This window comes from Colius striatus, chromosome 14 (assembly GCF_028858725.1).
Source record: "Colius striatus isolate bColStr4 chromosome 14, bColStr4.1.hap1, whole genome shotgun sequence".
Taxonomy (NCBI): domain Eukaryota; kingdom Metazoa; phylum Chordata; class Aves; order Coliiformes; family Coliidae; genus Colius; species Colius striatus.
The window spans coordinates 7,015,576-7,031,764 of NC_084772.1; the positions used below are offsets into that span (position 1 = coordinate 7,015,576).

The window sequence follows — 16,189 nt, forward strand, 5'->3', positions numbered from 1 at the left end:
GTTGTAACAAAACTGCTAACAACATTTTTCTGACATTTCGGGGCTTAATTTTAACGATCCAGGGTTTGTTTGCAATGTGCTTTTGCTGTTTGCATACAGCAGACCTAAGCTTGTACTGCTAATTTGGAGAGAAGCTCCTCATGCCAACAGACTCATCAGATCAGAGCCCAGATCTGTGATCTGAGTCACACATGTATTGTGATCATGCTGTTGGGTACCTTGTCCAAAAGGAGTGTGATTCAATATGCTTTAAAGTATGGTAGATGTTCAGGGAGAAGAGAGTGAAGAATCTGTTTTTAAATGCCTCTACCAAATGATCTAAAAATTAAATTATAAAGAATTTGTGAATTAGGTGATGCTAAAGCACCAGTAACAGCTGCTGTGGATGAGTGAAAAGCTATAGCCACCCTATGGCGCTGTCCATCTGCAACAGCAGAAGCCTTTCCAAAGCAGGAGGTCTCAATAGCAACTGAGGCAACCAAGAAGTACTGAGGGACTTACAGGTTCACAGGACAAGGTTCCCAAATAGCAAATGCTCTATGCTGGGTTGGGTAATTATCAGCATTACAGAGAAAGGCCTTCATGTTTATTGGTTTTGGTTTGCTTGATTCTTCGTATTCCTCCTCTTGCTTATGTGCTCTTTCTGAACAGAAAAGAGTAATTTCTGATGCAGGAGGACTGAGGGAGCACATAGCCCAACAAATTGTGTATTCTCCATGTTTCTAAGGCAGCAAAATGTGTGTGAGCCTCCTACCACCAACCAATCTTTTAAATGCAGCTGCAAGCATGATTTTTTTTTTTCTGAGCCGACACGTCCTGTTTGTTGTAGCCTTTATTTGGGAATTAAATTAGGTAAGGTTTCCTTTTCTACAGAGAAATGAAGCAAAACATGGGAGTTTTCTCATTGCCAGGGAGAAGAGGCTGCTGCTTGTAGTGGATCTTCTGATAACTGCAGTTTGACAGATCTATTACTGATGGCACTATCTGAGGAAGGGAGAGGAGGGACACTTCTTTAGTGCTGGCAGTACCAAGTACAACTGTTTTGTGTTCTATTAAGTAAGGATTTAATCTCTGTCAGAGAAAAGCATCCTGTTAGTTTGGTTTTGATTGGCAGTGAATTCCAATCTTGTAAAAATTTAGATTAATGGATTCTTTTATCTATACTTTACTCATGGAGAAAAGAGTATTGAGGATTTCTTCTAGAGATACGCTGACTTGGCCAAAAGTAATGGGAGTAATTCACAGACAGGGACAACTGAGGATTTTTCTCTTTAGATTGCAGTGTGTTTCCTTCAACTTAAATATATGCTTTAAAATATTACATCAGCTTATGTTACAGTGACAGTGATGAATTCCTGAGGCAACAGAATATATAATGTTTTAAGTCGACATGTGAAACCAGGGCACACTGAGCATAACCATAAATGCTGGGTTTTGTATAGCTATTTTTATTGGTAGATTTCTCACTTTCCAGGCTAGCTCATGCAGTATAGGGTCAGATCCCAGCCCTCCATCGTCCTGTAGGCACTTCCATGGGCTTGGTCCTGACATAGCTAGAAAAGAGTCTTACTGGAGGTGTTACCTATTGAAATGATTGAAGGCTGTAGACAAATGACTTTAATCAAGATTTCAATATTACTCAAAACATTCTAAAAAGTAATTTCCTGGTTATATTTTTAAATATCATATTGAATGTTCCTAGAGATTAAAATTGTATCAGGGTAGAATTCCAGACTAAAATTATTGTATGTAAATAGTTCTCAAAATACAGGATAAGTAGAATTTAGTGCCTCTTTCAATGTAGTATCTAGATGCATTTATCTGTCAAAATAAATACTAGCTGTATTAACTACTAGATTCTTAATGAGTTGATAACAGAAGAACGAGTTATCTTTTATCACTTTATTTTTCCCTTAGCACTCAGTGATATGTTTTGCTGTCACTGGCTCAAGCATGGTAATTATTGAAGAACACCTTTGATAATACTGTATAAATTAAAGTGTAGGAGTTCACACATACCTTTATTTTTCAGTCTCTGTACTCTGCTGTTTGCTTTCCAATGGCTTCTGAGGAACTGGTATTTTATCAGTTTTTGAGAACTTTTACAAATCAAAGTAAAAGAAGCTATATATTTGGCATATGCCCTGAGACATCTGTCCTTAGGCAATGTGACAAAATACGACTTCTTTGGCAAGACTGTCTAAATAGATTAGAATAGTTGAGAGTAGGATAGTTTGATGAGTGAGTATCCTTATGGTTTCTTTGATGCGGCCTTCTGTGCCTCAAATGTTGAAAGTACTATTGGAGTTGTGCAAGAGAGTTGTGACAGAAAGCCAGTGTGTCTAGATACAGGCCCCATAAAGTAGTTTTGAGAAGGAACTGTACAACTCCCAGTGTGACCAATAACAAAATGAAAAAATGAACAAAGGCAGCAGACAGGACCTGTGGACTCCCCCTCCACTCCCACTGTGTAGAGGACGTTGTGAGACTGATGCGGTTTACAAGGAGCCAAGTATCTTGAGAAACAGACTTTAACAGTTAGAAGAAGGGGTTAATGCCAAGGCTGTGTTTTACACTGTTGAGGTTGGGATGACCATGAATCGGGAGCTTTGTCGTGTGAACCAGACTGCTCTGTGTCCTTAAAAAGGGACCAGAGACTGGTAAGGAGGGAGCCTGCTGCCTCTGAAGGCCCAAAGTTTGGATGGTACCTAATTAGCATGAGGTCATCAAACATCTGCAGTAACTGGGGAAAGGTAAAGGTGGCAGAGGGAGACCACCAGCTCATAGCCCACCAGCTCACACCCCAACCCCAAAAAAAGAGAGCAAAGGAAGAGACCTGAGCATACATACTCATTTACATGCCAGGCAAAGAACTGTTATCCAGTCACTAAATAGAATAACAATACAGATGCGTTAGAATATAGGAGTGGGATTGGACAGGGGAAACATTTTAGACCATATTTTGCTTTTTTGATTGATGTCAATAATTGAGGAGATCCGAGAGACGGCTGACATTCCCTTCAGTGAATGTCTCTATACCTGAGAGGTTTGTGTAGCACTCATGTAGGATAATAACAGAGAGATCTGATACAAAGTCATTTCAGTCTGCAGAAGAACCTCAGAAGTTACTTTTCTCTAGTTTTCCATTTCACGTTATGTCCTTGTTTGATTGTCATGCTGAGTAAACCAGTGGTTGAGTTTTTCCTGACTTGTGTTAAAATCAGCAAGTTTTGCCTAGCTTCAATCCAAGACTGTAAAGCAGATCAGACTCAATCAAAACGTGATTCTGTCCGCTTGAGAAGTTCATGAATTTTTGTCAGAGCTAATCTATCATTTTTGCATAATGTTACAAAAATCCTGAATGTTCATAATACTTGCATATCACTTTTACTTCTGGTTAAGTTTATGTAAAAGAGCTTGTGATATTCTCTAAAACGTTCACAGTATTCTCAGTGGATTATTTTGAATCCATGAGTTTTTCAATTTCCATGTAGTAATGTAATTAGGATGTCATGTGGATGTTTTAGTGCATTTATATTTCCATGTGTGCTTTTGGTATAAGGTGATATTGGTTGTTAAACATTTCTTTGACAAACATTTTATGCATAATGAAATGCCACTGATCCTTTTGGTTCAATGTTGGTCTTTATAGTATATAAGAAAAATAAGAGCTCAGATAGTTGTTGGAAATTTTGTATTTTTGATTATAGATTCCTCCTTAGAATATTTTGTTTGCAAATGCTGTTGCTATTGATTAGCTCCCTTATGTTCTTGCTACTGTACAAATGTAAAAAAATGGTGTATACTTCCTTGTCTGAAAGCTATAGGTACCTGATTTCAAATTATGCAAAATATTTTCTTTAATTTGTGTGTCTTCTCTGTTTGGTGCTAGATAACCAGTTACAAAATATTGCTATTTCTACTTGTAGCTTTTAGTGAAGCTTTAAAAACAAACAAAAAAAAGCACTAAAAATTTAGGAAAAGATACAGAAAACTGGAATTAAATACATGGACATAAGAAATCACACAAGCATCAAATAGTGTGGGAAAAAGGGACAGTTAAGAATTCATGGGCTTACGTATAAAATTAGATTCTGGGTCAGTACAAGTCAAGAGAATTTAGTCTCAATAAAATCATAGATGCAACTGAAGTGACAAGACTTGGAGTAAATGCTTTGTAACCCATGTTATCATGTTTTGTTGCTTCAGTGTAAAGGCCAGGAAGGTGTGTGTTGTGTAACAATAAATAAAGAATAAAAATTACTCTTTTTTAGAGGTGTAGAATACTTCCAAGAAAGTACTGCATGCAAAATAATGAAGACAGTTGATTTCTCTGAGAGAAGATTGTTCTGATCTCCACGTTTGCTTTAGCAGCAGATTTTCTTCATGCAATAATGTCTGGAAACTTAAATGAATGGAGTAATATGCAGAAAGTGATATCTTTTTGCAAAAGACTTTCAGTGACTTCCAGATGCCACTGCCAATACAAGTCATAATCAAAATGACCCTCTAGTTAATGTTAATAAATTTTCACAGAAAGGTGCCCTGAAGCAAATGGATATTTCAGCCAATAAGTCTGATGTTTTGATCTTTCTGAATCAAGTGCTCCACTTTTGGCACATGCATTCGTCTGTAAGGAGCTACACTCTTACTGAAAATGTTAAAAGAACTTAAGAAACAGAAAAAGCAGCATGATACAGTATGGATGATGAGCCAAGTTGTCAATAGCTTGGAAAGCATGGGGAAAATGAGGGTGAGACCTAGTGTACAGGATCTGGATCATAAACTTGTGAGGTTAGCTTCATCTATACTGGGTCCAGGTGCAGCACTACATGTACTTTTATGTTAAAAAAGGTTTCTTTTTGCCTTATAGGCTTCAACAGAAAGACATATGTATACCACATTCAGAATTAATATGATTTCTTGCTATAGAGAAGCAGTGTGTTGCAGCAATTGTATGTCAGATGGATGAGGCAGGGTGTGCATCTTCTCTAACATATGTATTGCTTCTTGGCATGGATGCACTTGTCCCATCCAAGAAGAGGCTTTCAGGAGCACAGAACTACTGCCTCTGTTGAGGGAAGAGTAGAAAAACAGAAGAGGAAAGTCACTTGGGCTAAACTTACCTCTGTGTAGATGCAGATGTTTGAAAACTGATTTGGGCTTATCTACATTTAGTGAGAGAGCACTGAGAAAATCAGACTCCAGACTGTGGAAGTCTGGAGGACTGTATGCTGGGCTCCCAGCATTGCTGTTTTGTTCTGTGTTATTTCATTAGGGCTCGTTGCACCTGCTACTAATTGCAGTGTCGGTTATTAATAATGAAAGAGTTTTCAAAATCTAATTTCTTTCTCACATTTGTCTGTTCAAGCAATGGCTATAGATTAATCAAGTTGATGAATCAATTTGTGAGCTATTTATTCTCATCACTTATTCACTGTGATTAAAAAAAAATAATCTTTTCTGTATAAATGTTGCTTCATTATGTATTGATCTATGTGTGGTTAAAAACAAGGAAAACAGAGTTCATAGGCAGATTCCAGTTGACTTTACCTTCAGGGCCTGGCTTCTTTTTGTGTACAAATGTGGCAAGTCTTGTGCAAATGTATAAGAAGACATAGTTTATGCTCTTTAGAAACAGTAGAAACAAAACGATGCAGGCACTGGAGTTTGAGACATGAAATACAAGAAAAATAAAGTCACTGGTTGGTACATAGCTTGCTACTTGCACATGTGTTTCATTGTTAGATTAAAGATAAGAATATGTAGTTGTGTCAGGTACTTATAAACAGGGATTATTAAGACTGGTTAGGAATATTTGAACACTTCTCCGTTGTGCTGCTGTGTCTACCCTTGAGACCTGCCAGGACAGTCTTCTTTGTTTAAAACAACTTTAAAATCCCACTCAGACAGAATTGTTTTATACCTGTTACTAGTAACAACTAAGAATAATTGAATGTCAGTAAAGGAAGATGCTTTTCTCTATATATATCCCCCCGCCCTAGTTTTGTTTACTTTCTGCATTTGACAGCAGTTTGTGCCTTCTCAGTTGCAATGTTTTCCCTGTATCACCAGTCAGACTGTTTCCCTGGCATTTATGTGGGTATTTTGCACTGCATTGAGAGAAGAAATGTTTAAAAATGGGATAATGCAATTTTTATTCCACAACAAAAGCTCCACTCACAAGTGAGAGAGAAGTGAAGTCTGAGGCGAGTGTGGAAACTGCTGCTGCATTTAATTTACTAAAAAATGGATTTAATTCATTTTTTAATGAAACTAAACAAGCTGCAAGTGGACAGTGTCCTGTAAGCCTGGCAAAATAATTTTACCTGATAATGCTACATGGTAACTGCTAATGACTAAATAACATTTTAATCTCTTTCAGGACCAGAGTCACACACAAGTGTCCCAGTATCGCCCGGATCACTCTCTGATTATGAGATCTATTGTCCATATGACTGATGCCACTCATTCGGGAATTATGCCTCCTTCTCAGCTAACCACCATTAACCAGTCACAGCTAAGTGCGCAGCTGGGGCTAAATTTAGGAGGCACTAATTTGCCACACACTTCTCCCTCCCCTCCTGCGAGTAAATCAGCCACTCCTTCCCCATCCAGCTCTATAAATGAAGAAGATGCAGATGAATCAAATAGAGTAAGTTATTCCATGCACTGCAGTGAGTAAGCTTTACATATCTTCATGCTGTATTTTCATGAATGTGGCACTGTTGTCTCAGCTGCAGTGTGCTCATATAAAATACAAATGTTACAAAAGAATGGAAGAGGATCCATTTGCTGTTTAGCTTCTTTATGTAAGAAGTCACCACAATAGCTCCATAATAGTAAATGTAAGAATAGACTTATATATATTTTTTTGGTCTAATAGATTTGTAATTAATTTCAGATTTTATAGATCTAGTGAATCTCTTTACTCATTGGCTTTGGATGGTTTTGTCATTTTGATATTCTCTGGAGTTGTATAAAACAGCTGCATTTAGACAGAAATAAAATAAGCTTTTTCCTAACTGAAAATTTTGTTAATTTACACTTTTCTTTAAATCTATTATAAAAAGAATTATTTATCAATGAAATAAAGCACAGGTGTTATATTTAAAGGCCTAATTTAGACTGTTCAATGAAAGGTTTTCTCATTAAGTAAATGGAAATGGTACCTATGGAAAGATGATTGCTCTGGATTCTCAAAATGTCAAGGTAAAATGACTATCATAGAGGTGTATTCAGAGCCACGTTTTCCCCTTGTTGTGGTAATCTTTGCATAGTTCAAGGTGTTACAGGACACAAGGAGGCCAGAGTTACCTGTGTGATCTTGGGGATGCTGCTCCAGGGGTGCCCCATCCCAGGGTCATGAGGGAGATGTCTGTGCAGGGCCAGTACCTGGGAGTAATGGAGCATCCAGTGCTGCTGTGGGGGCACTGAAATTGGGTTTGACACAGTGGGTCCACAGAGTCTCTGGACTTGTTACTGCTTTTTGCCTGAAGGGTGGGCTTTTTAACCACTGCCCCATGGCGAAGTCTGGGCATCAGGAAATGCCTCCAAGATTTTGAGTCTCAACTGACAAAATTACATCTTAATGGAAAAATCTAAATTGCCTACTCACAATATACTTTAGATTAAATCTTAATTTTTTTAAAATACAGATTAGTATTGGGATGTACTTTTACAGGTAAAGCTCATAAGATATGAATTTCTGAGCTATGCTTACAATGAGTAGTAACCATTCATGTAGTTCCAGTAGATCTGATGAGGTGAAGTTGCAACTAAGTCCTATTTGATTGGAGAAAGGCTTACACAACAGAGCACTCCAAAAGGTTGCCTACATAGTAGTTTTGTCCATATATTAATGTCAGATCTTAAATTATGTTTTTTAATTAATCTGCTTTATTTCATGCATATATTGACTGTTTTTGTTGTTACTGTTTCTTAGGCTACTGGAGAAAAACGAGCTGCCCCAGATTCTGGCAAGAAGCCCAAGACTCCAAAGAAGAAGAAAAAGAAAGATCCCAATGAGCCACAGAAGCCAGTGTCAGCATATGCCCTTTTCTTCAGGGATACACAAGCTGCAATTAAAGGGCAGAACCCGAATGCTACATTTGGAGATGTGTCAAAAATAGTGGCATCTATGTGGGACAGTTTAGGAGAAGAACAAAAACAGGTAAAAAATTGGTGCAGGGTTGTCTTGCAAGAAGTAAAATAGTAATCCTTGAAAAATAACCTCTGACCTCTGCTTTGAGAGGACCATACTACTTGCTGATGTGGACTTATTACTTTGTAGAGCTACACTGTTTTTTGAACTTGCTGAAGCCCTGTCATCTAAAAATCATTTGGTTACTACAGTAAGTAGTACTAAATGGCTGAATTTGTCTTTAAATTTTAAAGGGCAGTTAGTAAAAAAAGCTCAGGTGATATAGTCCTAGAGTCCTTTTAAGACCATCTTTTGATGATTCCTATTTCAAAGCTCTTGTTTCCTATTAATCAGAAGTTAGAAAAGAGGAAGGTACAGCACATTTACCATTTCCCTTTGATCTGCCTTACAAATTTGTTACAAAGCATGTTGATTTCCAGCCTTTGAAGCCAATCTTCTGTGCCTCATTACAATATCATGTGTGAAATGTTATCTTCGACTCAAACTTGGTACAGAATGATGAGTTTTGTTCTTCCTTAAGGGTTATTCTTCTTTCTGTACACATGAAACTCATTCACATGGATTGAAGGGAAAAAACTAAAATAAAAAATCCTGTGAGGCTGTTCTGTGCAGCTCCCAATAACAGTTAATGAAAGCTGCAATGGTAGAGCATCTTCCCGTGTAGGACACCTTCTGGGACGATATGATTGATACATGTTTGTGAGATACATTTGGAAACTTTTAGACTCATTTAACAGGTGATAGTGAACATGATTTAAAAGTGAATGTTAAATTTACTGGTGATTAAAAACACAGATTTGTTCATTTTTGCCTAACTTTTCTTGTTTAACTTAATGGGATTCTCTCATTCTGGCTTTGGGGAAAGTGAATTGTCCCAAGCCATGTGAACCTCCAATTTTCTTTTGCATATTTGAATATTTGGATTTTTTAAAGGCTTTTTTTTGCAATTTTACACTACTGCAGGTACTTAGCATCTGAAATACTCAGTGTTGTAATGTCCCTGTTACTTAGAGTCATTAAAATATTGCTTCCTGAAGAGGTAAAGTGTACCTAGCTAGTCTTGTGAAACAGCTGGCTGCTCTAGCAGCATTTTTTGTTCATGATAAATCAATATAAACTGTGGCGCAAGTCCAGCAAGTAGACCTGTAAGTCTGTAACCACCTGGAAGAATATTTAGGTCTTTCAGGGAAGGAAAAACACATCTAACAGTATTTTCAGGGGATTTGATCTGGTTTTGTTTCTCTACAAGAGATTTTTAGATCTTTCTGGCAACAATGTCTTAATAATTGAAGCTGGTGCATTTGTGGTCTCTTTTAATAGGTATATAAAAGAAAAACTGAAGCTGCCAAAAAAGAGTACCTAAAGGCACTTGCTGCCTATAGAGCAAGCCTTGTTTCTAAGGTAAGCCTAATAATGCCTACAGTGTAATGCAAGTTAGCTTTTGGCACTGATGTTTAAATAGTGGGGGTGAGCGTGCAGAGTTACACAAAGTAGAAGTAGAATCCTAGGATTTCAGTAATACAGCTCTGCAAGATGCTGTGCTGCTGCTTGAGCCTTGCTTAGTGTCTGCAAAACCAAATTTCATCTCTCTAATGATACATTAATGATTACCAAACATCTTCCTTTATCTATGGAGGCAGAATAATGCACTGCACTACAGAATTCAGTCATGAAAAATATCCTGACCTTTTGACATTATCATTTGCAAGCTACTGGCAGAGTTTTGTTTTTCCTCAAGTGCTGCTTCTCAAAAGACAGACTTTCTTTGCGTGGAGCTGGAGAGCAGTTATTGTATGACAAAGCTTAAGTATTCCTTGCAGGTGAGGGGGAAAAAAATGCGTGGTGGCTCTGAATTTGGAGAGTGCTTACAAATGGACTAGCTGGCAGTGGGCCACATGGAGTATTTTAGCAGATCCCAAGTTAAAATAAAACTTGTGAAGAAAACAAAGCTCTGCTGTCTCATTTGAGAATTCACCTTTCTAACTGGCAGCACTACACTGGTTGTAAATCTGTTTCATCTGAGAAATATGCTTAGGGACATCTGAAATATGAGTAGAAATTAATCAAGGTGGTTATTTCTGTAATAGTTGTTTGTAAAGATCAATTACAAAAATATCCTTGATCACAAGACAGCAAGAGAAGTGATGATAGCTAACTACTGAGAATATTTATTTGAATATACAACTTCAGAGCACTAAATCACTCAAGCTTACTATTTTAATTAGTTATTAAAAGTACAACAGAAGAAATTCTACACAAGCATTTTTGAAAACTGGAAGTTTTCTTTTCCATGTGTCGAGAAGCTGTATTTTTCTATTATCTCTAGGACTTAGATAATATTCTCAAAGCCCAGTGCTAAGTTCAGTGGTAGCTGAAATTCTTGGAGAGGATTTGTCAGTCCTAGGATTCCTTTTCTAAAACATCAGAAATCATGTTTTCTCCCCAAATCCATGGGACTTGGACTACCAAGAAACTTGTGGGAAGACTGCAAGTGGAAATTTTACTCTTAAGTCCAGTATTCATCTCATCTCCTCTGACTTAAGACATCCTTGCTATAGCTTTTTCATCTGAGCTGGTTTCTGAGAGTAGGGATGGAATAGACACTTCTACAGCACAACTTGACACATTCTAAGGTAAATGTCTAAAACATGTCAGTTAATTGTGCTGGAGGAAACTTTTTCTCTCTACTGTCTTTTGGGGGTTCTCAGCAACCATTTTACATGTGTACAATGTGTATGAAATGAAAGACAAATCCTGCTTTGGTCTTTAAATACATCTAATTTAAGCATCTACAATATTTAAAAAATACTTAACTATGCCTTCAAGGGCACTAGGACACCTTATTTATTACAGTAGACCTCTTTGGACTGTAGTTTTCCCTCTGGTGTGTCTTGTCAGAAACCACCAGGCCTCTGGAAGTAGGCAGGACACCCCACTGATGCAACGGTGCCCCTCCAGTGTATTCAGCTGAGTGCCTTGACATCATTCCCTTAGTCTTTTGTCTGTCAGATAGCTAGCTCTTGATGTCTTAGATGTTAAGAACTACAAGAAGCAAATTTTAAAAGTTGCTTGAGAAGTTTGGTTGTTTGTACATACTCTTATGCCATGATAACTGGTACAGGAGGATGTTTTTGAAAACATAAATGTAGAAAGTGTTGGGCTCTTTTAACTCTTTCTAATATATGTGACATCGGTGACTTTCTGGTGTTGAACAAGGGCACAAGTTATATTTTTGTCCAAGTCAGAACTGGAGGTACCATACACAGAGATGGATGAAGAGGATATGTAATGGATTGGTGGATCAGTGTTCTTTTCCAGGCTGCTGATTCATCTTTTCTGATAGGAAACAAAAGATGAAAAATTCTCCCTGAGTAGCTGTGACTTTTTTATTGCCATGTAAATAGTAAAAATGTTTTTCCTGCTAAGAATGCAATAAATTTATTTTCCAAATACAGGCTGCTGCAGAATCTGCTGAGGCCCAGACAATTCGTTCTGTTCAGCAAACATTGGCATCCACAAATTTGTCTTCCTCCCTTATTCTGAATACTTCTCTTTCTCAACACGCGACAGTATCAGCATCTCCTCAAACGCTGCAACAGCCCCTTTCCAGAGCAATTGCTCCAAAACCTTTGACCATGAGACTGCCAATGAATCAGATTGTAGCTTCTGTTACCGTTGCACCAAACATGCCAACAAACATTGCAGCTCCGTTGATAAGCTCAATGGGAACAAATATGGTGGCAACGCCATCTCCATCTCAAGTCAGTCCCTCAATGCAAAGCCAGCAGCACCAGATGCAGCAGCTCCAGCAGCAACAAATGCAGCAGATGCAACAGCAGCAACTACATCAGCATCAAATGCATCAGCAAATACAGCAACAAATGCAACAGCAGCATTTTCAGCACCACATGCAACAACATTTGCAGCAGCAGCAGCATCTTCAGCAGCAACTCAATCAGCAGCAAATGCAACAGCAACTACAGCACATACAGCTTCAGCAAATGCAGCAGCAGCAGATGCAGCATATGCAACACCAGTCACAGCCTTCTCCTCAGCAGCATTCTCCAGTAGCCTCGCAGATCACTTCTCCCATTCCTGCCATTGGGAGCCCTCAGCCAGCACCTCAGCAGCACCAGTCACAAATACAGTCCCAGACACAGACTCAAGTATTATCGCAGGTCAGTATTTTCTGAAGTTAAACGATCTCACAACATGGCTTTGCGCTGATGGAGGGAGTGGGGGTAAACCATATTTGGCTGAAAACTGTAAATTGTTGATGGTAGTTATGCAGGGATGCATAACAGATCAAATGATCCTCTAAAGTGTCTATTAGATAGGCAATAAAGAACTACAATGTAGCTGTGTATCATCTTTTAGCTGACTATAAATCATTTTGTTTTTTTTTTAAAAACTGCAAGCTGTGCTCTCTTTCATGTGATGCCTTTTTAATTTATTTAAGCTTTACCTACAATATGTGAATCAAATGGCCTGATAAATACCTGGACCTTATGACTGCAAAATGGCCTTTCAGAGTTACGGTATAACCATTCTTTCTCTAAAAGTGAATAATGCACTTCGAGGCAGTACGAACTCATGAAGCCCTTAAAGCACAGTTGTAACTACCTGTAAAATGATGATTGGATTTCATACAATCATACTTGTATGACATGAGTTAGTTGATGGCATTTTTTGTCATGAAAAAATAGAGTAAATCACAGATTTTTGCCAAAGCTCTTACTTTTTTTTCTCTCCTAAATGTCTTCAGAGAAACAAATGCGAGTAACTGAACTTAAATGTTTGACCCAACCTTTCACTTCATTTCTCCAGATAAAACCTACCATAGTTTGTAAGAAAATATATATTGACATTTACCCTCTTATGTTTATTCCAATTACAGAACAAATGTGAATATTATATTCTGTGTTGAAGTGATGAGTTTCAGATTTAATACACTGTATTTTTAAAAGGGAAATGCACTTAAATAAAACTGTTATTACAGAAAGCTAAGATGAAAATGCAAGAGTTTTTAATATGCTGTAAAACCAGTAGACTATTTAAATGAAACTCCACAACCGAATAATCAATGTAAATATTTTCTTTAAAAGTTGTAAGTTTTCATATCATGTGTTGTAAAGTTTTCATAAATGAGGCTTTAATGTAAACACTGGTAACATGAATTATTAATTGCTACATTGCTTATTGTGTTTTTATGCTGTTTTATACTTTTTTATGAGTTACGATAGCAGCAATTAAGTTGTTTGTATTTTGCTTATCTAAAATAAATGCTTTTATCTTGCTATAGAATAAACACATTTCAGTAAAACTGATGAGCCATAAGTCTTTGATAGAAAAACCAGAAATGTTTCCTTAGGCAAACACTGTCTTGGAAAGCTTTATAAACTTGATGGATTTTTGTCAAACATGCCGGGTAAACAGGTACTGCTGGGACCTGGGAGTGTGATCAGCACTTGTATCCATCGAGACACAGTGCTGAACAGTAACCTACAACTTCTCTGAGGCTTCTACCCCTTCAGAGGGAGAAAGCAGTTACAAAGCATTTGGGGTACCCTGTGTTACATTTATCTGTAAGAACAGGACAGTGAACCCGTCTCTCAGTAGCAATGTTCAGAGATGCAAGTAAGCACTAGTTGTGGTTTTCATTGTATTTTTGAGTTCCAGATGCAAACACAGCTCCTGCCATGGGCTTCTCATCTGAGGCCCCAACTCCAACTCAAGCCGATCTTGAGTTATCTGACTTTTATCGTGAAAGTAGGACATGATAGAGGGAGGGAGGAAGAAGAGAGCAGGTATTCATAGGAAGGATTGGGAAACATTTGCATGCAATGTGTATTGTCACGTTATTACTGCTGTTTCTATATTTTTACTCTGGACAGAGAGAGTAAATCCTTTCTTTTCTTCTTTCCCTTCTTTACCTACAATATCTGTGCTGCGAGTGCAGTCTGACCACTATCCCCAGTTGTCTTGCATGATTAATTACAGCATCTGTCCTGTCAGAAGCTATAATGAAGAGGTCTTGATAAAAATTGCAAATTACCACTGGCAACAATCTTAAACTGCTTATGATAAAATGAAAATTAAAAACAGCAAGTGTCAAACCTGAGTAGAATCCTAATCCTGTTTGAGGCAGTGTCCATGGCTACCATGCTCCGACCACAACTAAAAAATAATGGAATATAGATCCCCAAAAAGTTGCAGCCAGACTTGAGGGAAGAGGTACTATACCGTGTGAGTTTATTAATAATGAATTCAGCTTTCAATATTTCATCATCCTCAGGTACTGTGTTTATTATGTACAAATATTGAACAGCAAGAGATTCTAATTATAAATTTATAGATTTCTTGGAGCAGAAAAAAATCATGTAGAAATTGAAGCTTTTTATAATAGGTGTTAGTTGACAGCTACCCATGCTCCTAATAGCCTTAGTGTGATATCTAATAATGCCCGGGACAGAAGATGTTTATTCGAAGCACAGGGAAGCCTGCCTGCATTACAAATGGCATGGCAGAGACTGGGTGGGAGAGATTTTTGTGTGTGTCAGTTTTAACCAGTGTTACATAACAAAGGGAACCATTTTATAGTCGTTTTGAAACCTTTAGACAAATGTCTTCAGAAATAATTGCTAAACTGCATGTGACAGTAATTGTGTATTAGTTCTATAATTGTCATTTTGAAGACCTATGAAGTATTGTTGGAAAAATGTCACTAGTGATAAGAGTTAATTACAACTGAAGTCTGTTTTCAACTATTTGCAGCGAGAAGCAGGTGTTATTACACTCATTAAATGGTTTCATAAATCCTGGATTTTATCACGTTTGATTAAGAGCTGCTGAACCACTGATGGTCAATTCCAGGGAAAAAAAAACCAGTTTTAATTACTGCAGCTAAAAAAAAAATATCATTAAGCAGGACTGTACATTTTAAATGTCAAAATTTGAATCTTGACAAACTCAAGCATCCTCCTGCTTGCTACAAAGTTATATTTCATATTACCCACAAGAGCATATTGCAGAACATCTTGTGTTTCAAATTGTGCAAGTTGGTGTTCATATTCCCTAAGTCTAAGTGAATAACTTTGCTATCATAGGTCATAAATAAAACTGCTAATTTAAATTGCTTAATATGCAATTTACACAGGAAAAATGCAGCATCCGTATGATTTCAGTGTCATGCGTGGTTTAAAGAATGTTTTCTTTCGTATCATTTACAAGCACTTAACTGCTCCCTTCTTTTCCCAAGGTTTCAGATGCTTTATCACCCCAGTTAACCACATTCTACTTTCACATTAACCCAGGTTGACACATGATGAAAGAACATAAGGAGGTTTAATTTTTAGCTGACACAGGGTCATTAGTTTCTAACTTGGAGAACAAAGGCTTTAAATACCTCTATGCAACATAATCTCAATTTTATATTATCACCTGACCGTTGTGGTTTGCAGGCCAGATGGATTAAATATCTCAAGTTTAACCAGAAGTCTTACACTGACTCTTTTGAATGGGGATTGGCTATTTGCATGACTCCTTTTCCATTTTCTTACTTCATGGAGTATTTTGCAGCACTGGACTTCATTCTAACCTTTCCCTCCCCCCTTTGTTTGGCTTTTGTTTTGCAACAGCTGTTATTATCGTTTTTGGTCAGCTGTGATTGCTGGAGGCAAAATAGGACCAGATGGTGTTTTGCTATGCATGAATGGCGAGTTAGAGGAGTTTAGATTGAATAGGCCAAGTTTGAATGGTGTCTATGCACCACCTGCCCTCTTCAGCAGCAGCATACACATCATAGGACCATGATCTGCCTCAGACCTACTAGAATTGGATGGGAATGGAGAGAGCCTCGTTGGATTTTCTCCATATTTATTGATCTTCCATGCACTAACAGCATAATGCAGTACACAGTCAATTTGAGTTAATTGGATATGACACAGCATGTACATGTAATCTATCACTGTAGTCTCCCGGTACACTTTAGGTTTCACCGCCACAAGAACACGCAGTATTAGCCTG

General features: G+C 37.6%; 1 protein-coding gene across 2 annotated transcripts in view; it reads left to right on the forward strand.

Moving 5' to 3' along the window:
• Positions 1-13,193, forward strand: part of TOX3 (TOX high mobility group box family member 3) — a 75,590-nt gene extending 62,397 nt beyond the window's left edge. For both annotated transcript variants that reach the window (XM_062007546.1, XM_062007548.1), the window contains exons 4-7: positions 6,386-6,655; positions 7,946-8,173; positions 9,485-9,565; positions 11,620-13,193. In XM_062007546.1, coding sequence (XP_061863530.1) covers positions 6,386-6,655; positions 7,946-8,173; positions 9,485-9,565; positions 11,620-12,357 — 1,317 coding nt within the window. In that variant the 3' untranslated portion in view covers positions 12,358-13,193. The remainder of the gene's footprint in view (positions 1-6,385; positions 6,656-7,945; positions 8,174-9,484; positions 9,566-11,619) is intronic.
• The last annotated feature ends 2,996 nt before the right edge of the window (positions 13,194-16,189 follow it).